The sequence below is a fragment of the Myxocyprinus asiaticus genome, chromosome 12, assembly GCF_019703515.2.
Source record: "Myxocyprinus asiaticus isolate MX2 ecotype Aquarium Trade chromosome 12, UBuf_Myxa_2, whole genome shotgun sequence".
Classification (NCBI taxonomy): Eukaryota; Metazoa; Chordata; class Actinopteri; order Cypriniformes; family Catostomidae; genus Myxocyprinus; species Myxocyprinus asiaticus.
In genome coordinates, this window is record NC_059355.1 from 5,259,731 (window position 1) to 5,281,164 (window position 21,434).

Here is a 21,434-nt window from a genome sequence, read left to right on the forward strand (position 1 = left end):
AAATGCAATTCATTCATTTATTTGTTCTCTTACAAAATTCAGTAACTCATTCAACAGTGTCAACATATCAAACCCTTTCAAATTTGACCCCCAAAAACTACCTTAATTTTATCTTCAAGTAGTTCATTCTCAACTTGTCTCAATATCCATCTTTTGCTTACAAGGCAAGTGCACTAACAAAGAAGCACACATTTGTAGTTTGCATTTAAATGTTTTCCTCAGAGGAACCACTTACAAAATCACTGCTCTTATACGACAATGACATGATATTTAATATTCATAAGAAAAACACAGTCACTCTGAAATCAAGATGGACATCTTTCTGATAAGAAGTGTTTCATGTGCACAATATTTTATGACATTAGTGTCCACAGGACAGGATATGAACACAACTCCTAATTCTCTGAAGTAGCTTTGCAGCTGTGGTAGGATTTACTTACTGATGTTTGCTTAAGAAAGTCTTACTTGTAAGCTAGAAGTCATTAAGCGCATATGAGCATACTTGCATGTGTACGAGTAGGTGTAAGTAGCCATGTTAAATAAATAATGAGCTTATCACTAAAGCTAATGCAACAGTAAAACCTCTATATACAAAGTCTTCTTGACCATATTTCATGTCAATTCATATTTCAAGCTAAGAAGAAATGTAATTGAATTTTTTTTTTTTTTTTTTTAAAAGATTAGCATTTTCAAACACAATTCTAAAAATAATCGGTATTGATTGGACATCAGAAAAGAGCGCCAGTTCGAAACATTTTCAAAACATTTGGTCTTCTGTTTGGATATGTACATTCTTACAAAGCAGCAATAATTATTAATAATAAAAAAAAAAAAACCTCTATTTAAAAAAGACACAAAGCAAAAGGCACTATTGTACATAATGAAACTATCCATCTTTGGACTTCTAAAAGCACAAGGTGGATTAAGGTTTATACTGTATTTACACAGTGTAATGGCAGTCTACATTCGGTCCACAAATCTCAGGTTGATGTGTGCTCCCGGACAGAGGAGGCCATGAGTTTTAGCACGCACATCAGTGGTCTGGGGAGACACCTCGATGCAGAACTTCTGAAGGAGCTGTGAAAGAGAAGAACACCAACATACCATTAAACAAATGAATTCAAACACTGTGCTTATATTGTATAAATATGCTGCATTTATTGAGCTGTACATGTACATGCACACACACACACACACACACACACACCTGTGTAAGAGCCAGATGCATCTCCAATTCGGCTATTCTTCTCCCGATGCAGCTGCGGATACCATAGCCAAACGGGATGGAGCCAAAGTTATCGACGCGGTCAGAGGCATCCTTGCGGATCCAGCGGTCCGGACGGAACTCATCAGCGCGGGGGAAGTTCTCCTCATCCATGGAGGTTGAGTAATGACACAGAGCCAGCTGAGTCTGCGAATACAGGAGGTTGTTCGTTTTTCTCACCGAGACTCATTGGCGAGTGTTTGATTTAGGCTGTTCTCTAATTGCAGGACAATGGACTTTTTAACTTGATTAATGCACTGACTACACAGGTCAGCATCGAAATGTGTATGACAAAGGTATTTACATATTATTGCATTTTAATACTATTAATACAAAACGAATGTATTAGTTCTATTAATACATATTAAACCAAAAGGCATATTAATAAGTTTGCATGCACACACAATCACACAATATCTGCTCTTACCCCTTTAGGAATGAAATAACCTCCAATGATCAGATCATCCTGTGTAACACGGCCGTTTCCAGGGAGAACAGGGAAAAGCCTGCAGGCATTAGAAAGGAGCTAAATCGTAAATCAATACTGCTTGTTTATTGAAAGAGCACATCAACTGAATAAACGATGCAATTCTGTATAATATGTTGGCTTGACAGAATCTTAACCGACTCTTAACCTTAACCTCAACTCTTAACCTGAACCTTAACTCTTCCTAGAGCTTTCTACATCCACCAAACTCGTCACAGTATATATCTTTTTAACAGTTTTCCCATAGCAAACAATCAAAAATCCTATACACTTTCACTGAACACTTCTGACTGTTATTCCTCCTAAAGCTTTCGAGACATATCCTTCAAACTCAGCACAGTCCTACAGCCTGTTCTGATCAGACTAACAGTTTTTCCACAGCAAACGCTCAAAAAACTCAAAGACTTCCGATGAACGTTTCTCACTGTAATCCTTTGAAAAGCTATATCCACCAAACTCAGTCCTTCAGTCTGTTTCTGTAGACTTCAGCCTCTGACATAGAAGGCTTTATTATTTCTAACAGACTTAGAAAACGACTTGGTCGGGGGCCTGGGTAGCTCAGTGGTAAAATACGCTGGCTACCACCCCTGGAGTTTGCTAGTTCACTAGCTCGAATCCCAAGGCGTGCTGAGTGACTCCAGCCAGGTCTCCTAAGCAACCAAATTGGCCCGGTTGCTAGGGAGGGTAGAGTCACATGGGGTAACCTCCTCGTGGTCGCTATAATGTGGTTCGTTCTCGGTGGGGTGCGTGATGAGTTGTGTGTGGATGCCGCGGTGGATGGCGTGAAGCCTCCACACGCGCTGTCTCCGTGGCAACGCGCTCAACAAGCCACGTGATAAGATGCGTGGGTCTGATGGTCTCAGACGCGGAGGGAACTGGGATTCGTCCTCCGCCACCCAGTTTGAGGCGAATCACTACGCGACCACGAGGACTTAAAAAGCGCACTGGGAATTGGGCATTTGCTGCTCTTGATGTTGAGGTACAGGTAGGATTAGGGGTTAGGGTCTAGGTTAGAGTTAGGTTTAGGGATAAGTTTAACAGTGTAACTACAGATGTAATGACATGCAGGTACATAATAAGTACATTGTATCAAATACTTAAAGGGATAGTTCACCCAAAAATGAAATTTCTCTCATTTACTCACCCTCATGCCATCTCAGATGTGTATGACTTTCTTTTATCTGCTGAACTTTTAGAAGAATGTCTCAGCTATTTTGGTCCATACAATGCAAATGAATGGGTGCTAACATTTTGAAGCTCCAAAAATCTCATAAGTCAGCATTAAAGTAATCCATACAACTCCAGTGGTTAAATCAATGTCTTTAGAAGCGATACGATGTGTGGGTGCGAAACAGATCAATATCTAAGTCATTTTTATTATAAATTCTCCTCCCTGCTCAGTCAATCTCCACTTTAACTTTCACATTCTTCTTCTTGTGTTTTGGTGATTTACATTCTTCATACATATCGCCCTCTACTGGGGAGGGAGAAGAATTTCTAGCAAAAAAGGACTCTGTTTCTCACCCACAGCTATCATATCACTTTTAAAGATATGGATTAAAACCCTCATATGGATTACTTTTATGATGCCCTTATGAGTTTTTTGGCAAAATTTTGGCACCCATTCACTTGCTTTGTATGGACCTACAGAGCTGAAATATTCTTCTAAAAATCATAGTGTGTTCAGCAGAAGAAAAAGATTCATGGCATTGGGGTGAGTAAATGATGAGAGAATTTTCATTTTTGGGTGAACTATCCCTTTAAGTACCTAGTAGTTAAAGACACCTAATATAAAGCGGGTCCAAAGACTTAGATTTAGACATAGACTTACTGGCCTCTAAAAAAAATCCGAAAGTCCCATAGACCGACCTTCGTCTCAGAATGTAAGTGAATAAAATGTTTCCTCTATCTAGCAACCACCTTGCAATGCCCAAGTAACCACCCAGAACACCCTAGCAACCCCATAGCAATGTCCTAGCAACCACCCTAAGGCCTGTTTAACCTTTAAATTATAACCATTATACTTTCAAGCTATTAAAACTACTCTGAACTTTCTGTCAAGGCTTTGTCAATCCATCTTAACTAACTTTACTGATGTATCTGATGTTCTGATGTTTGATCATTTAAGATGTCTTCTGTACAAGAACATGCCTGTTGACTGTTGTTGGGTGGAGCTTACCTGAGGGTCTCTTTGACAAGCCCTCTAATCAGGGGTAAATTAGCAACATCCTCTCCAGTTGGGACCCGCCCACCCAGCACACGGTCCACTTCCTCAAAGATCTCCTGCTGTACCATGGGATGTCTTGCCAGAAGGTATGTGCTCCATGACAGTGTGAAAGAGGTCTGTAGAGGGGAGGTGAAGAGAAGGTTGAAGATTTCAAGCAGATTAGCAATATTTACATGATCTAATTCCTCAGCCTGTTCAAGAATGTTTAACCACTATGTCATGCAGCGTTACATAAGATGGTCCATTACATAACCACTGATTTTCTATAGGTCCGTGGATGAAAAACACTCCCCCCCATGGTGCTCTTTCCAGTTTTCTTTCAAAGATCGCCCAGCTGACATCATTCACTCTCTACCGCTTGTTGGGGTCTTTCTCCTTTTTTGGCCCCATTATCCTGTAATCAAACACCTGCCACGCTAACACCAATTCATCATCAACCAAAACCCAAAATGCATATACCATGTGTGTTCAGCTCCAGTGATCACACAGCCCTTCGCTAACTCTTTGGCTTTGTGCAGAATCTCATTTCTGGCCATATTTGACCCAAATCTGTTTTGCTTTTTTGTAATCTGAACAGCAAAATTCCACATGAAGTCCAATGTTTGCAAACCCATTAAGGTTACTCATCCATAAGTGGTTTGAAGTTCAAATATTTTGGACAAAGAATATGTCTGAATGTGTAGCAGAGACATAATTTATAGTTTTCTGTCCTCACTTGCAGCTGTTGTATGAGAAAGTCTCTTGGCATCGTGATGATTCTTACTTCATTACTATAGCAAATGATGTAGATATACTGGAACAAATGGATTAGATTTCACAATTTGCAAAATGATGGTGCGAATGGTTAGTCCTAAAGATCGGATTTAAGACCAAATGAGATTTGTGTGCAGTGTGAACAAAGCCTTTTTATACCCTCCTCTTTCATTTTTGGGTGACTAATTCCTTTTTGGAACAATAACCCAAAACATGCACCTTGGCTCCCAGAGATGAAGGGAAATCGAGATGGAAAGAAAGACAAAGATGACGTGACCAGCTTTGGCTCGTGATTGCTAATGCGATCCTACAGTTGAAACAAAACGAGAGGGACAGATCAAAGGGAAGGAGACGCCAACAGACACATCAACAAAACGAGAGAGTCTAGGCACATCTAGTTTTTTGTGGGTGGCTGGTGGTGAGACGTATGGGAGAGGTCAGTGCGAGGTCAGGTGAACACAGAATTCTCCATGGAGACCTCGGACACCCGTCACGATCGGACCATTTGAAAAGAGTTCATGGGAAGAGAAAAAGGCACCCGGTGACACCATCCTGATGGGAAGATTTGTTTGTCATCAACATTAGAGGCAACTGCTTCTCCAGCAAAGTGTGTCTTGGCTTCTTGCATCAACACGCACACACACTCGCAGCTTGGATGCATTGTATAATTAAAACTATGCATCAAGTCAGTGCAGGCATTGCTAACAGGTCATATTTCACACTGTGTAACATAAAAGTCGCAAATTACATCTCTGTAATTCTTCACGGTTTCTCCTAGACAGCGGTGAGATTAAATGGAGAGCTTTGCTTAAATCTCCTGCTGCTAAGATGTTTCTCCTAAGAAAAAGGCTGCAAACAATCTCATATTTGTCTCCTCTAGTGTTTCAGAAGAGATCTCAAAAATGCCTCAAACTGTGCTCAGATTTACCAACATAAAGTCTGCAATCAAAAGTCAGAGATTCTATATGAAATCAAACATTTGTCATCAAATCCTTACAAGACCAAATTATCTATTCTGTGCTATCCATGTTAATTTGATAGCTCTATCGATTCAAACTTTCAAACCATTTTTCCTGTGGTGTTACTGATGTGCAAGCAACCTTCGAGACATAGACAAGAATATTTACTCTACTTCACTGACGGTTAGGTTCAGGGTTGAGGTTTGGATTAGGGAGCAGGGTTAATAAAATATGGATTCTTTTTTACTGTACTACATTTTATAACAATTAATCTGTATAACAATTAACAATCTGTATAACAATTTATAATACAAGTCGCTTTTGGCGCCACCCGGTGGACATTTCACCTTAAAGGAATAGTTCACCCAAAAATGAAAATTCCCTCATCATTGACTCACCCTCATGCCATCCCAGATGTGTATCACTTGCTGAACTCAATTGAAGATTTTTAGAAGAATTTCTCAGCCCTTTTGTTCCATACAATACAAATGAACTGGTGCCAAAATTTTGAAGCTCCAAAAATCACATAAGTCAGAATAAAAGTAATCCATATCTTCAGAAGTGATACGATAGGTGTGGGTGAGAAACAGATCAATATTTAAGTCCTTTTTGACTACAAATTCTCCTCCCTGTTCAGTCAATCTCTACTCTTCTTCTTGTGTTTATGGCGACTCACATTCCTGCATATAGCCCCCTACTGGGCAGGGAGAAGAATTTCTAGCAAAAAAGGTTTCTCACCCACACCTGTCATCACTTCTGAAGATATGGATTAAAACACTGGAGTCGTATGGATTACTTTTATGATGCCTTTATGTGCTTTTTGGAGAGTCAAAATTTTGGCACCCATTCACTTGCTACAGAGCTGAAATATTCCTCTAAAAGTCATAATTTGTGTTTTGCAGAAGAAAGAAAGTCAAACACACCTGAGATGGCATGAGGGTGAGTACACTTTTTTTACATTTTCATTTTTGGGTGAACTATCCCTTTAATAACACTTTCAGCTTCGTCCACTGGGGGCAGTGGTTTGTATTTCGGTAAACAGACCAATTTCTGCAGCAGAACTTTCGACCTCCTGTCGCCGAATTCACAGTGTTAACAGTCTGATGTCAACAATTGTCTCATTTGAGTCTACTTCAATTCCGCAGTAACTTTAGGAGAAACATCTGAGACAAAGTTTATACTAAAATGAAGCTGAGATCTCCATTAAGTCTCGTGAGCTATGAAATAGCAACCTAAAGCAATAAAATCTTCCCAGAAGCCCTTGAGCTTACCGTGTCCACCCCAGCCAGGAGCATTTCTGTCATGTTTGCATAGATCTCCTCCAAATTCATCTCTCTGGTGACGAGCATGTGAGTCAACAACCCTCCCTTAATCGCTTCACCTTTCTCCATCTTCTTTTTGATCTCTGAAAGCCTCTTGTCCACATGGATCTGGCCTAAAAAAAACAGATATATACAAACTTTAAACAGAACCACAAAAAAAAACAACACAGTAAATAGAAGACTAACAATGGCACTAAACCCCATCACAGTTCCCTCTGCTCTTACTGAATTTAAAGAGGCCATCCCATGAGCTGCAGAATTCCTCCCAGGGTTTGGGAATGATAGGACGCAGCCATTTGGGAATGGCACCGGCATACATGGTGGTCTTAAAAGAGCTGAACATGAGGTGCAGTGCAGCAATGTACTCCTGACTCATCTTGGGAATTTTGTCTTCCAAGCAGCCCAGGCGGGTCTCGTACAAAATGGTTGCGACACCTAGAAAATAGTTAACATTTAAACAATGTGTGTCTCTTTACATTTATGTACTTCGCCACAGATCTGATGTGAATCTCGTAATACTGTTTTGCTTTTCTAATTAGGGTGTTGTGAGATTCCACAAAATATCCTACTTTGAAGGCTTTCAATACATCATTACAAATCATATTTTCAATTGGACTTCTATTTATCGATTTATTAGGCAATCTTCTTCAACAGTCAAAGAGTTTGCTAGAACGTTTGCAGGCCAAATCCAAAAAAATCCCCCCTAAACAAAAAGGGTTTACTCAGAATTATTAGGTTTTGGAAGATTATCCTATTCAATGCTGCATTGTGAATAAATTCCATCTGGTCACTTGGGCTTTTCTGTCTGTGGAACACCTGATTAATTCTATTTAATTTTATGAATGATAGCCAAGGAGGATTACTCAGACTACCCAGGTAGCTGGATCTAATTTCATTTATAAAAAGCCCTAAAATTCCCTTCCAGATTAATTCAGAAAGACCATTATACAGTGCTACCTGATTTTCTTCTCTAGCATAACGGTAGTGAAAATCAGAACACAATGAAGGAAAAACCATGTCCGGTGATCAAAGCAAGAGCTAAATATACTTAGCCAAAAAAAAAACCATCTGCCTCACCTTCCATGGCATATTTGAAGAACAGGTCATTGATGTTGAGGACAGTACGGCCATCTGTCTGTTGGCTTCGAAGTGTCATGACTCTGTCCACCAGGTCAGCCACCACAGCGTTAACATCAGGGGAGAAAACGGCCACGTCTTTTGGGCGCATGACGAGCTGACGAAGAACACTGCGCATCTTCAACCACTCGTCACCCTCGCTGGAGAAAGAAAACGTCGTACATTGTACATCTTTTTTAGCAGAGACTGAGAAACCAGCATAAAAATGGCATCTAACAATGGAATATTTGCACACATATTCACACCCCTTAAAAATACCAGCATTGCTGCTATGCAGTATATGTTATGCTTTGAATGCTGGTCTCCAGCATGGAATGCTGGTATGCTGGTGTTTCCACCAGGTTTCAATCTAGCATAGCCAGCAAGACTTCCTTGGTCAACCAGCTTCACCAGAAAGATCATTCTGGTTGACAAGCAATGTTTGCTGGACAGCAACCAAACCAGCATAAATCAGCCTGGACCAGCATGGAAATTCATGCTGGCCTAAGCTAGTCTTTTCAGCAGGCGCGTTTCTAATTTGTCATTTATGAATAACCCCTTGTAAAGTTTGAACCTACAACCTTTCAGTTACCAGCCGAGTTCTTTAACCTCTCAACAACACCACTCATCCAGAAAGCACATCAGTAGGTTCTTACGCTGAAATGAGTCCAGTGGATCTCCCCCTCAAGTCTCTGTACTCCTTCCAGGACTCCATGTTGCCTCTCTGAGGAGCCACACCTTCAGCCCTAAGAACCTGAGCCACCATGTCTCTGTCAGCGATAGACACCACCAGCTGAGGTCCAAATCGAGACTTGAAGATCTTGCCATACTTCTGAGAGTGCTCCATCTACCAGAGAGGGCAGAGCAGGGAACGTTATGATACGTTATTTCGGGGACTTGATTTACGTGGGTCTCGCGAATGTAATCTAATCATTTAAACCTCTCACCTAAACCTCCTTGTACTTTACTTTAAACAGATTGCTTTTCTTGCAGGTGGAAAAATTGCCCACTCATTCACTCTCGGTGTTGTTAAGTGGATTACTGATAATAAGTCAAGTATACTTCGGATTTAAAGCTTAACAAAGTCTGGATTTCTGAAGCTGAGCTCCTGCTAATCTGCATTAGGGTCATCATCACTAATTACTATGAATATATATGAATATATACTGTATAAACCTCAAATATACTGTATACACTGCCAGTCAAACGTTTGGATACACTTGACTGGAGTTTTGTTTCTCATCATCATAAAAGCCTTTAGATCTAAAAGCATACGTTTAAATGCTTTAAATTAGTTTTGTAGACAAATTTAAATTGTGCCTATATATGAATTTCTTTACAAATCTAAAATTCTAAGTGGCTTCTATAAAGAATTTAAAGGTGCACTCAGTATTTTTGTCGTCTTGGACTTACACTGACACCTAGGGGCATGGGTGCAGCATTATTCTTAAACGCAATAGCTTTCAGTGACTGATGCCATTGCAGAAATGTATGTATGAGAGCGCAACAGTCGGGTTCCGGAAGTAAAAATGCCCTATATTTTTTTCCATAGACTAATTGATTTTTACCAATAACTTGCAAACCTTTAAAGACAGTGCTACAGTGAGCTCCGAGGTTGTTCATTGATGATATATGCTTTTTGTTGAAGCTATCTGTCCACGTTATTTCAACTTCATTATCACGTGTGTGTGTGTGGGGGGGGGGGTACTGCTGTGCATTGAACAAGCACTACACAGAGCCGTCAACGGTTGCGCACTGTCTCCACGTCAGCAACCATGTCTCCCGATGAAAGCGTTTATTCGCGCTCCTCCCGCGAACATGAATAGGGGAAAATGGGCCCCATGGCCACGAGCTGGTCCCCATGGGAGTTGTAGGCCCCTGGGCTTCAGCCTCTATAAGCCTGTGCATTAATGCGCCACCCATGGTCCAGCAGAGAAAAATCCACCAATCAGAGAACTGTGGCCAAGAAAGCCCACCAAACAAGCCTAGAAAAGACCGACCACTCCCATGAAGTACTGCGAATGACTCAAGAGTCTGTCTCCCTTCACGCTCAAACTACTCATATATTTGTATAGATCGGAATATTTCGCAAATAAACTTAAACTATATTGCTTCTATACGTATAATCAATTACCTAAAATCAACAGTTTTATATATTTCCATCGTTTTATATTCGATTACGTCATTCGCAGTGCTTCATGGGACTGTAGTTCATGCCTTTGTGAAAGACTGTAAGTACACAGTCTTGTACCTTTGTCTTTTTGTCCGATTTTTGAATACTTTTTTGATTCAAAACAAAGCTTGTAATGTTGTGATTCAAGTCGGAGCTGGTTGGTTTGGTTCATGCTTTAGAACTCTTTTATGAAAAGTCTATGGAAGAAATATTTCTCAGGCAGCCGAAACAGTGGACGGGCACAGTTGTGCTCTGTTGAGGTTACTGAGATTAAAGGAATATTCCGGGTTCAAGACAAGTTAAGCTCAATCGACAGCATTTGTGGCATAATATTCATTACCACAAAAATCCATTTTGACTTGCCCCTTGTTTTCTTTAAAAAAATGCAAAAATCTGGATAACAGTGAGGCACTTACAATGGAAGTGAATGGGGGCCAATTTTGAACATTAAAATATTCACTGTTTCAAATGTATAGCCACAAGACAAACAATATGTAGGTAAACATGATTTTAGTGTGATAAAATCACTTACTAACCTTTTATGTGTAAAGTTATAGCCAATTTTACAACTTCATTGCCATGACGATGTAATGTCAACAAACCATAAAATGACAATTTAAACAACTTTATGGCTCAAATAATACATGAGTTTTAACAGAAGAGTTAATGTAAGTGCTTTTATGAAATTATACGCGTCACAATTCTGCCTTTAAACCCTCCAAAAATTGGCCACTTTTACTTCCATTGTAAGTGCCTCACTGTAACTCGATTTTTGCTTCTTTTTTTCATTAAAGAAAAGGAGGGACCAAATATTTTTTTGTGGTAATCAACATTATGCCACAAATGCTGCTGGTTGAGCTTAACTTGTATTGAACCTGGAATATTCCTTTAAGCCAGTAGTAATTCGGCTGATCATGTGATCTCAACATGGCAGCCCCCATGAGGGGACCCTCTCCATGTACAACAAAACAGCTTTTATAAGGTTACTTTTATGACAGGAGTCTTCATCTTATGTGAGTGCTAATCTTTTTTTTTTTTTTTAAATGGGGAACCTTTAAAATATAAGATGGTTTGATTTGTTTAACATTTTCAGTCACTCATATTTCCCATACTTCTATTTGTGTTATTTCATATTTCCGAAGACTTCACAGATATGTAAGAATGAGACATAGGCGTGTTTAATGTTTTCACTGGTAGTGTATACAGTCTAGACCAGCATTCCATGATATCCTCTCGAAGTTTATCTAATCTTGACTTTTGCCAACACCGTCAAACCTTCTTAAAACGGTGAAAGCTTTATTGAAATAAGAGAGTTTATGTTAAAACAATGCTGATACAGCACTAAAGTGTCTTTTACCCCAAATCACATCAGTCATTTCCTTACTGACATTATCTACATCTCCACAAAGACTGTATGACTGTTAGTTAACTGTTTCAATATGTTTGGCAGGGACACCTTATTGCCTGCTATATCATTTTAATTTGATCCCCCTCGCCAGACTGTGCCTAGGACAAAATAAGGTTTTGCAACTCACCCCCAGGATGGGGTGGAGACTCGCCAGTTTATGCAACTCCAAAAGTAATTCAACACCCCTCACGTGTCCGCACTGTAGAGTACCAGGCAACATTTTTATTGTATTCCAATCCACTAAAATCAAAGTTTATTAATCAAACGCGCAACAATGCTGCATGTAACAGTGATTACTAGCAGAGAAAAAAGAAAATAAAGTTACTTGGAAGGTAAAGTTCCAGTGCAAAGAGCAAATGAGGAGGACAAAAGCATACGAGTCTGACTGGCTAATGTATTTTGCATTTTTTTATATATCTTTTCCACTGATCGTGCACTGTAAAAAGCGGTAAACTGCTATCGTTACCCCGCATTTTTAACCTGATTGAACCCTTACAGTAAGTTTTGTTGGTGTAACCAAATGAATACATTCATTGATATGAAATAATATTTTGACTTGAATAAACCCAGTTTATTTAGTTACCACGTAAAGCACATTTTATGGTAACATTTTTTTCAATGTGTATTGAACGTGTGAACTGTGCGCTTAAAATGCACCAAAGAAGTTCAATGCAAATGTGAATGCACAAAAGTCTCTTGACTTTGATCTCCACTCACCTGGATCTCATGGATGCGGCTGAAGCCATCCCGGTAGAAGAACTCCATGAGGTTGGAGATAGTGCTGGGTCCGGGCATCTCCTGGAGGGTCTTTACTCTCTCCACCTTCTGCGCCTCCTCCATGTTCTCCTCCTTGAGAGCCGCCGGACTGTGCGCCGCGATCTCCAGAGAGCCGCTCGCCACGGACTTGTGCAGCCCTTGGGCTTGCTGGAAAAACTGCTTGCAAGTCTTCTGGAGCAGACTCTTGCGGCCCAGGTGAAGAACAGTGCTCTGAAGTGCCATCTCTAAAGTTATGCGTTTACTGCAGCTGAGGTGAGACACCGCTTGAAGACAGAAGCGAATGCGTGCTGGATGTGTGGAGCGCAGCGGCTTTTAAACGATTCACGGGAGAAGTGCAGCATTAGGGAAGGGGATTGGACACTGGAATTTGGCACTGGGATGAATAGTGGTCCTTAGTCACACCCAACGAGGGAGTGGGCGTGTCGGATGAAACACTGAGTGTGGGGATTTTCTTTTGTTGCAAAAGAAATTGGGGGATTATATCACGCACTTGGCTGGTTTACCTCGATTGTGTCTGGAAGTTCTTGAATTCACCCGCTTTAACCGCAAGACTTCGTAGTCCTCATTTACAGTTTTTCCTCAATCGATTTGGCACATTTACTGAAACAAACTTACAAGTACAATCCTCACATCACGTGGTACATTCAGCACACCGCTCTGTGACCTGCAAATGGTGATTACTCAATCAAAAGAATTACCTCATGTTTCAAATGTAAATAAATCCATCAATGAATAAATCATTGTCATCAGAACAAAAGGTTCCTTTATCATGGCTTAGACCAAGACAGTCAAAATGCAAAGACATCTCGTCAAATGACAGTGTACTCTGAAAGTGTGATAGTTACCCACTATGTAATATTGTCCAATTGCTAAGACTGTATATGTAGGCAGCTGAATAGTACTGATGTCCAAAAGTCATGGCACACACTATACTTTCAACAAAACATTTATTCAAACATTTCTCATCATTGTATGTACACACTTTACAGCCAACCAAAAATCCGTAATGAAAGCTTGAACAGAGAAAATACACTATATTGCCAAAAGTATTCGCTCATCTGCCTTTAGACGCATATGAACTTAAGTGACATCCCATTCTTAATCCATAGGGTTTAATATGACGTCGGCCCACCCTTTGCAGCTATAACAGCTTCAACTCTTCTGGGAAGGCTTTCCACAAGGTTTAGGAGTGTGTTTATGGGAATTTTTGACCATTCTTCCAGAAGCGCATTTGTGAGGTCAGACACTGATGTTGGACGAGAAGGCCTGGCTCGCAGTCTTCGCTCTAATTCATCCCAAAGGTGCTCTATCGGGTTGAGGTCAGGACTCTGTGCAGGCCAGTCAAGTTCTTCCACACCAAACTCGCTCATCCATGTCTTTATGGACCTTGCTTTGTGCACTGGTGCGCAGTCATGTTGGAACAGGAACGGGCCATCCCCAAACTGTTCCTACAAAGTTGGGAGCATGGAATTGTCCAAAATCTCTTGGTATGCTGAAGCATTCAGAGTTCCTTTCACTGGAACTAAGGGGCCAAGCCCAGCTCCTGAAAAACAACCCCACACCATAATCCCCCCTCCACCAAACTTCACAGTTGGCACAATGCAGTCAGACAAGTACCGTTCTCCTGGCAACTGCCAAACCCAGACTCATCCATCAGATTGCCAGATGGAGAAGCGTGATTCGTCACTCCAGACAACGCGTCTCCACTGCTCTAGAGTCCAGTGGCGGCGTGCTTTACACCACTGCATCCAACGCTTTGCATTGCACTTGGTGATGTATGGCTTGGATGCAGCTGCTCGGCCATGGAAACCCATTCCATGAAGCTCTCTATGCACTGTTCTTGAGGTAATCTGAAGGCCACATGAACTTTGGAGGTCTGTAGCGATTGACTCTGCAGAAAGTTGGCGACCTCTGCGCACTATGCGCCTCAGCATCCGCTGACCCCGCTCTGTCATTTTACGTGGCCTACCATTTCGTGGCTGAGTTGCTGTCATTCCCAATCGCTTCCACTTTGTTATAATACCACTGACAGTTGACTGTGGAATATTTAGTAGCAAGGAAATTTCACAGCTGGACTTGTTGCACAGGTGGCATCCTATCACAGTACCACGCTGGAATTCACTGAGCTCCTGAGAGTGGCCCATTCTTTCACAAATGTTTGTAGAAGCAGTCTGCATGCCTAGATGCTTCATTTAATACACCTGTGGCCATGGAAGTGATTGGAACACCTGAATTCAATTATTTGGATGGGTGAGCGAATACTTTTGGCAATATAGTGTATATACAACAGCAAAATTCAGGAACTACAATATGTGCAAGAAAAAATAAACTATGCTGCAAGTTCATCAACCTCATTGGTCTTCCAATCTCTCCTCTCTGTCTGGCCACAACATTTCATTTACATCACACCTGATATCCTCCCTTGCAATGCAGCGAGAGAAAAATCTTTTGCCATGACGCAGCCACCCCCTACAACAATCTGCCGTGATATCCTCACAACCAGCATCCACTGCACCCAGTAAGGACAACTGGTCGTGAGAGCGGGAGACCTTCCATCTCCATGCAGAAAAGAACTCCTCAATGGGATTTAGGAATGGGGAGTATGGTGGCAAGTCATTTCTTACCAACCCCCTCTCATTCTCAGGAAACAGAGTTTCCAGGAAACTGAGGAGACATTGTGTGTTATAGGGCCCAATGATGGGAATGTGGCGGAGTACACCAATCCCACATATGGCAGCACACATTGTAATGTTCCCTCCACGCTGGCCTGGCACATCAACGGTGGCTCGGTGACCAATAATATTACGGTCACGTCTCCTGACTTTGGTCAAGTTGAATCCTGCCTCATCAAAATACACAAAAATGTGTGGGGATTCATCAGCCTCCAGCTCCATCACTCTCTATAAAAGATAGTAAAGCAATTTAGGAAATAATTTACAGTAGATATTGTAAATCATACAGTTACACATATCCCACATTGTGTAACATATTCTGCATATACAGGTTGTACTTGTCAATACTGAAAGACAAGGAGATTACAGCACTGTGTAGTGTACAATGATGAATTCACACCTGTACATACGTTGCTCTAAATTGTGAGGAAATTGAATTGTTCCCCATCTAGCCTAAGTCTATCCATCTGACAACTATTACAACAATACAACATAATTATTATGTATCTAATATATGTGTGTGACAGGTTATTGTGATTGTTGGTTGTTCTATTTAGCATGTAGGGATTTACACAATGAACGTGTATAATTGCATTTGAGAGTAATATCATTCAATAGCAAATGAACGCAAACTTGCCAAATGTATTAAGGCACACTTTACTATGCGAAGTCTAAGAATCGATTATGGCTGGTGTCTTGGGGTCCCTGACTGCCAGGGGTCTCAAGCTGAGAGGCCTGGAAGGGCCTGACACCCCCCCAAAAAGTTTATAAGTGTATTTTATGTCCATCCTTTTCAAGTACGTGTGTGTTTGGGCCTCACAGGACCATAATCTGTCCTTGGCCAAGTCTTATGCTGGTGCTCACTGGCATTAGGTCAAAGGTGTTTTAAGTCCATGTCAAACAAGGTCTTTCACTTTTGGCAGTTATAACTGAAAGAGTTTGTGGGGGCACCTGGGGCAAGGAAGAACTGTAGAGTACATGAATAATAAATCTCACCAGAACACTGGGCAGCGTACACTATTGGGCACATTCCCACAAGCCTCTTAAGTAGTCCTGGCATAAAGTGGAGTTCACCTCTATGGAACCCCTTCATGTTGTGCTGGGAGATGCAACAGCATAACAAAGAACCCCCCCACTCCACCACGCACACACATTTACGCTCCTCTATCCTCCTCTTTTTCTTGTAAGGCCTGTTGCATAACCCTGTATAGTCCCTTTCATTTTACTGCAATCTGCATAATCTTAAATGCAGTAACAAATATGCATCAAACATTCTTACAACATAATATAAATACAGTGCAAAACCTAATAAAAGTGTGATTACTGCAAATAATGAAAATGAATGCTGCATGAAAGGACTTGAGGAGTTGTTTCATTTAGTTGCTCTCTTTGATTTGCTTTGAATGAAGGGATCGGGTCGGGCTCAGGACAAGTGTGTTTATTCCAGATTCTCGCATCTTAATACGAATTGAAGCCATGTTTGATAAGATTGAAAATCAGTTTTGTGTTCCATTTAAATCTAGTCTTCATCTCTTTTTAATATCTTGATATTAGAGCTCCTTACATTCAACTGCACATGCAAACACACACAATGAGGGAAGGTTTTTTAGGAAAACCCTCTGCTGCTCATCCTTTCTGAAGAATTCACATTCACATGCTCACTCATTCCAAGTGGAACGCTACTTCACAGGAAAACCAACAAACACCATCAACAGCACCAGCAATGCCAGAAGAGAAACACTGGTGCCAGTCCACTTGTCTTCTGAAAGATGTGTAGCCTCTGTTGTTCTGAGGTACTTCGTAAATGTTGTTGTGCCAGGGTTTTGGCGGCCATCGGTGCATGAGTTCCTCTAATCCTGCTCTCCACTTATTGTTTTAATTAATAGATTTTACAAATACACTAAATACATTGTTTTCTTTACACTTGCTATTGTATTTACATAACCTCTCTCATGCCACAGAAATCTATTTTATTATTATTTTAAAAACAACATATTTGATCTGTTAATAAAAATACAATTGTTCATTGTTAGTTCATAGTGTATTAACTAATATTAACAAATACAACTTTTGATTTTAAAAATGTATTACTATATGTTGAAATTAACATTAACTAAGATTAATAAATGCTTTGTTAGTTGTTAGTTCATGTTCACTAATGTTGTTAGCTAATGTTAACAAATGGAACCTTTTTGTAAAGTGTTACCAGATAGTGTATACTTTTAGATATACTATTTATTATTTAGTTATACACCGATCAGCCACAACATTAAAACCACCTGCCTAATATCGTGTAGGTCCCCCTCGTGGTGCCAAAACAGCTCTGACCCATCGAGGTATGGACTCCACAAGACCTCTGAAGGTGTTCTGTGGTATCTGGCACTAAGACGTTAGCAGCAGATCCTTTAAGTCCTGTAAGTTGCAAGGGATGGCCTCCATGGATTGGACTTGTTGGTCCAGCACATCCCATAGATGCTCAATCGGATTGAGATCTGGGGAATTTGGAGGCCAAGTCAACACCTTGAACTCTTTGTCATGTTCCTCAAACCATTCCTGAACATTTTTGCTGTGTGGCAGGGTGCATTCTCCTGCTGAAAGATGTCACTGCCGTCAGGGAATACCGTTGTCATGAAGGGGTGTATGTGGTCTGCAACAATCTTTAGGTAGGTGGTATGTGTCAAAGTAATATCCACATGAATGCCAGGACCCAAGGTTTCCCAGCAGAACATTGCCCAGAGCATCACACTGCCTCTGCCAGCCTGCCTTGGTAGGTACTAACCACTGCATACCGGGAACACTCCACAAGGCCTGCCGTTTTGGAGATGCTCTGACCCAGTTGTCTAGCCATCACAATTTGGCCCTTGTCAAAGTCTTATTTATTTATTTTGAGGGGGCACCAGTGGCACTCATGGCTCACTTGACACTGTAAAAAGTAAAAGATACTTAAGGCACCATTTGGGGTTCCTCAGCTGCCACATTGAAACCTTCTGAAGATCATTCATGCACCATTTAATTTTCTGAGAAACCTACTCTTTGTTCCTACAAGAACTTTTAATGTACTCTAAAAACTATCAACTGTTCCTTCAGTAACCCCATCATAAGGACAAAGCTTTAATGCACTTAAAATATAATTTCCTTGAGAAATAGGCCTCTAAAGGTTGTCTGGAGGATCTCCAGAGGGTTCCACCATTGTGACATCTGAGCAACCTTAAATGGTGCTTTGAGAATCTGTAATTTTTTTACAGTGATCGGGAAAGTAAGACATGACCAGAAAACACTTTATTTAAGCAACACAATAGCTCTAAGCATAAATACGACTTCTGCAAATGCGTTTCATACAAACACGATTTTTTAACCTAGTTGCTTTCAAATTGTGGGCATGACATGTCTGTATTTTTAGCCTAAATAATAAGGTAGATGCCATTTACAGCCCAGTCCAAATAGTGGCAGATATTATTTTCACCCAAGGGCGTAGATTCCAGGGGGGATGGGTAACTTTAATTCACCAAAGTGGCATTCAACTGATCACAATGTATAGTCAGGACATTACTGATGTAAAAAACAGCACCATCACTATTTGAAAAAAGTCATTTTTGATCAAATCTAGACCGGACCCATTTCCAGCAGCCATCACTCCAACACCTTATCCTTGAGTAATCATGCTAAATTGCTAATTTGGTACTAGAAAATCACTTGCCATTATATCAAACACAGTTGAAAGCTATTTGGTTCATTAAATGAAGCTTTACATTGTCTTTGTCACTGTATGCAATAGACTGGCATGTCTTAAGGTCAATATTAGGTCAAAATGGCAAAAAAGAAACAGCTTTCTCTAGAAACTCGTCAGTCAATCATTGCTTTGAGGAATGAAGGCTATACAATGCTTGAAATTGCCAAAAAACTGAAGATTTCATACAAAGGTGTACACTACAGTCTTCAAAGACAGGACAACCGACTCTAACAAGGACAGAAAGAGATGTGGAACGCCAGATGTACAACTAAACAAGAGGATAAGTACATCAGAGTCTCTAGTTTGAGAAATAGACACCTCACATATCCTCAGCTGACAGCTTCATTGAATTCTAGCAGCTCAACACCAGTTTCATGTACAACAGTAAAGAGAAGACTCAGGGGTGCAGGCCTTATGGGAAGAATTGCAAAGAAAAAGCCACTTTTGAAACAGAAAAACAAAAAGAAAACGTTAGAGTGGGCAAAGAAACAGACATTGGACAACAGATAATTGGAAAAGAGTGTTATGGATCTTAAACCCATTGAGCTTTTGTGGGATCAGCTAGACTGTAAGGTGCGTGAGAAGTGCCCGACAAGACAGCCACATCTGTGGCGAGTGCTACAGGAAGTGTGGGGTGAAATGTCACCTGAGTATCTGGACAAACTGACAGCTAGAATGCCAAGGATCTGCAAAGCTGTCATTGCTGCACGTGGAGGATAATTTGATGAGAACTCTTTGTAGTAGTTTAAGAAGTTCTGAACATTTTTCACATTATTAATGTCCTGACTATACATTGTGATCAGTTGAATACCACTTTGGTGAATAAAAGTACCAATTTCTTTCCATAAGAGCAAAATCTGTACATTATTCCAAACTTTTGGCTGCCAGTGTATGTTCAAGAATCGCTTCCCTCTCATTTTTGCCAATGTCAAATGTTCACGGAGTGGTTTAAATTTTTTTTAGAAGAGTTCACTCAATCCAAAAAACTCCATAAAAATGGGCTCATTGAACATAGCTCCTCAAGTTGGCAACATAGGCAGCAGTGAAAGGAGTCGTCTTGCAGCGAAATGATTTTGCCTTTCAGTTATCATAACTTAAAATGTAAAGTTAAAATAACTGCCCTGGATCTTGTTGAAATAACTCAATTATCCAAGTTTTTGTTGGCTGAACTTGTGATAAGTTCTTGAACTTAGAAAAAATATTTAGCTGAAATCAAATATATATATAAAAAAAAAAAAAACGAAAAAAAATGCACATCACGCTTATGTATTTGGATTCCCAGAATGCACTGCAGCATGAATAAATTATGCAAATTGCAGTGTTACTGTCTTACCTTTTTCTTTTTTACTGTTTGCTGCTTATATTTATGCGGTTGGTTGTTTTGTTTGTTGTCGCTTTATCAATGATTCAAAGCTCATGTCTTTACTTGATATGTTTGATGATTGTCACCATCATTATGATTTGCGTGTAAAGTGTTAAGGGTCATGCAAGTCTCCTTGACAAATTTGAATATGATAGAGGGATCAAGTGTTGATCTTTGATCATCAACTGGCCATTTACCATCAAATTATGTTTATTTTACATCTGACAACAGATAGTCCTAATAACTTCTGTGGTTATGAATAAAATCTTTTTTTTTTTTTTTTTTTACAGATTACATGAAAAACAGTGAGCCATACCATCCAGCAATAATTTATAACTTTTTTTGCCTGTGACCTGAAGTGCTGTGTGTGAATATGACAATTGTGTTGAGAAGAATATCATCTCAGAATGCTATTCTGTGATGCGGGTTGGCACTGTTTTGTCGGCATGATGGGGACCTACACAGTTTTAGGCAGGTGGTTTTAATGTTGTGTCTGATCGGTGTAAATAGTCCTGTGGTGTGACATTACTTGTTTGTAGTCTCTCAACTAATATGAGGTAATAAAAACTGCATGTACAATAATTATTAAAGGATTTATAAAATGTTTTAGTTTTAAGTTCTGCTGCGACATGTCATATCAACTTTCCAAATATCTGTACGTTATTAGTAAATGAATGAATGCATTGAGGTTGTTAAAATAAACTAGCTATTTGTTTTACAAAGGTAAACCACAGGAGCTGAACCTCAGGTTTGCACAATGAAGAATATAAGCTTTGTTCTTTTAATATCAATCTATAATATGATTACAAACTCAGGGATTGGAAGACATTGGACAGGGAATGCCCCCTGAAGTGTGGGACAGAGTAGTAGCCCCCCATTACACGGGGACAGGACTGTGATGACTGGAGTGTGCTACCCCTACCACCACTGTGTGAAGATTATATTCAGACTAGAGAGGTCAACAAAGTTCAACGGGAAATATCATCGTTTTTGCAAGAGGGAAAGAGAGACGGATGAAATACAAAAGCTTCATTGCAAATGCATTTATTCCACCCTTGTTTTACTAAAGTTTTAATTTACTAAAATATTTTTAACCCTGTAAGTGGTATACATTAAGAATGCAATGCGCTTTAACGCCCAAAAAAAAAAAAAAAAAAAAACATTTACCAAGATTAAACCTTAC

At 40.1% G+C, this 21,434-nt stretch overlaps 1 protein-coding gene across 1 annotated transcript; it reads right to left on the reverse strand.

The window, feature by feature from the left end:
- LOC127448771 (cytochrome P450 27C1-like) lies at window positions 1-13,869 on the reverse strand. The gene is made up of 9 exons (XM_051711623.1): window positions 12,427-13,869; window positions 8,785-8,975; window positions 8,090-8,289; window positions 7,238-7,447; window positions 6,962-7,125; window positions 3,931-4,094; window positions 1,692-1,770; window positions 1,208-1,411; window positions 1-1,077 (listed from the first exon to the last, which is right to left on the reverse strand). The coding sequence occupies exons 1-9, from the start codon at window positions 12,706-12,708 to the stop codon at window positions 961-963; spliced, it is 1,611 nt and encodes a 536-aa protein (XP_051567583.1). The 5' UTR covers window positions 12,709-13,869; the 3' UTR covers window positions 1-960.
- Between the last annotated feature and the right edge of the window lie 7,565 nt (window positions 13,870-21,434).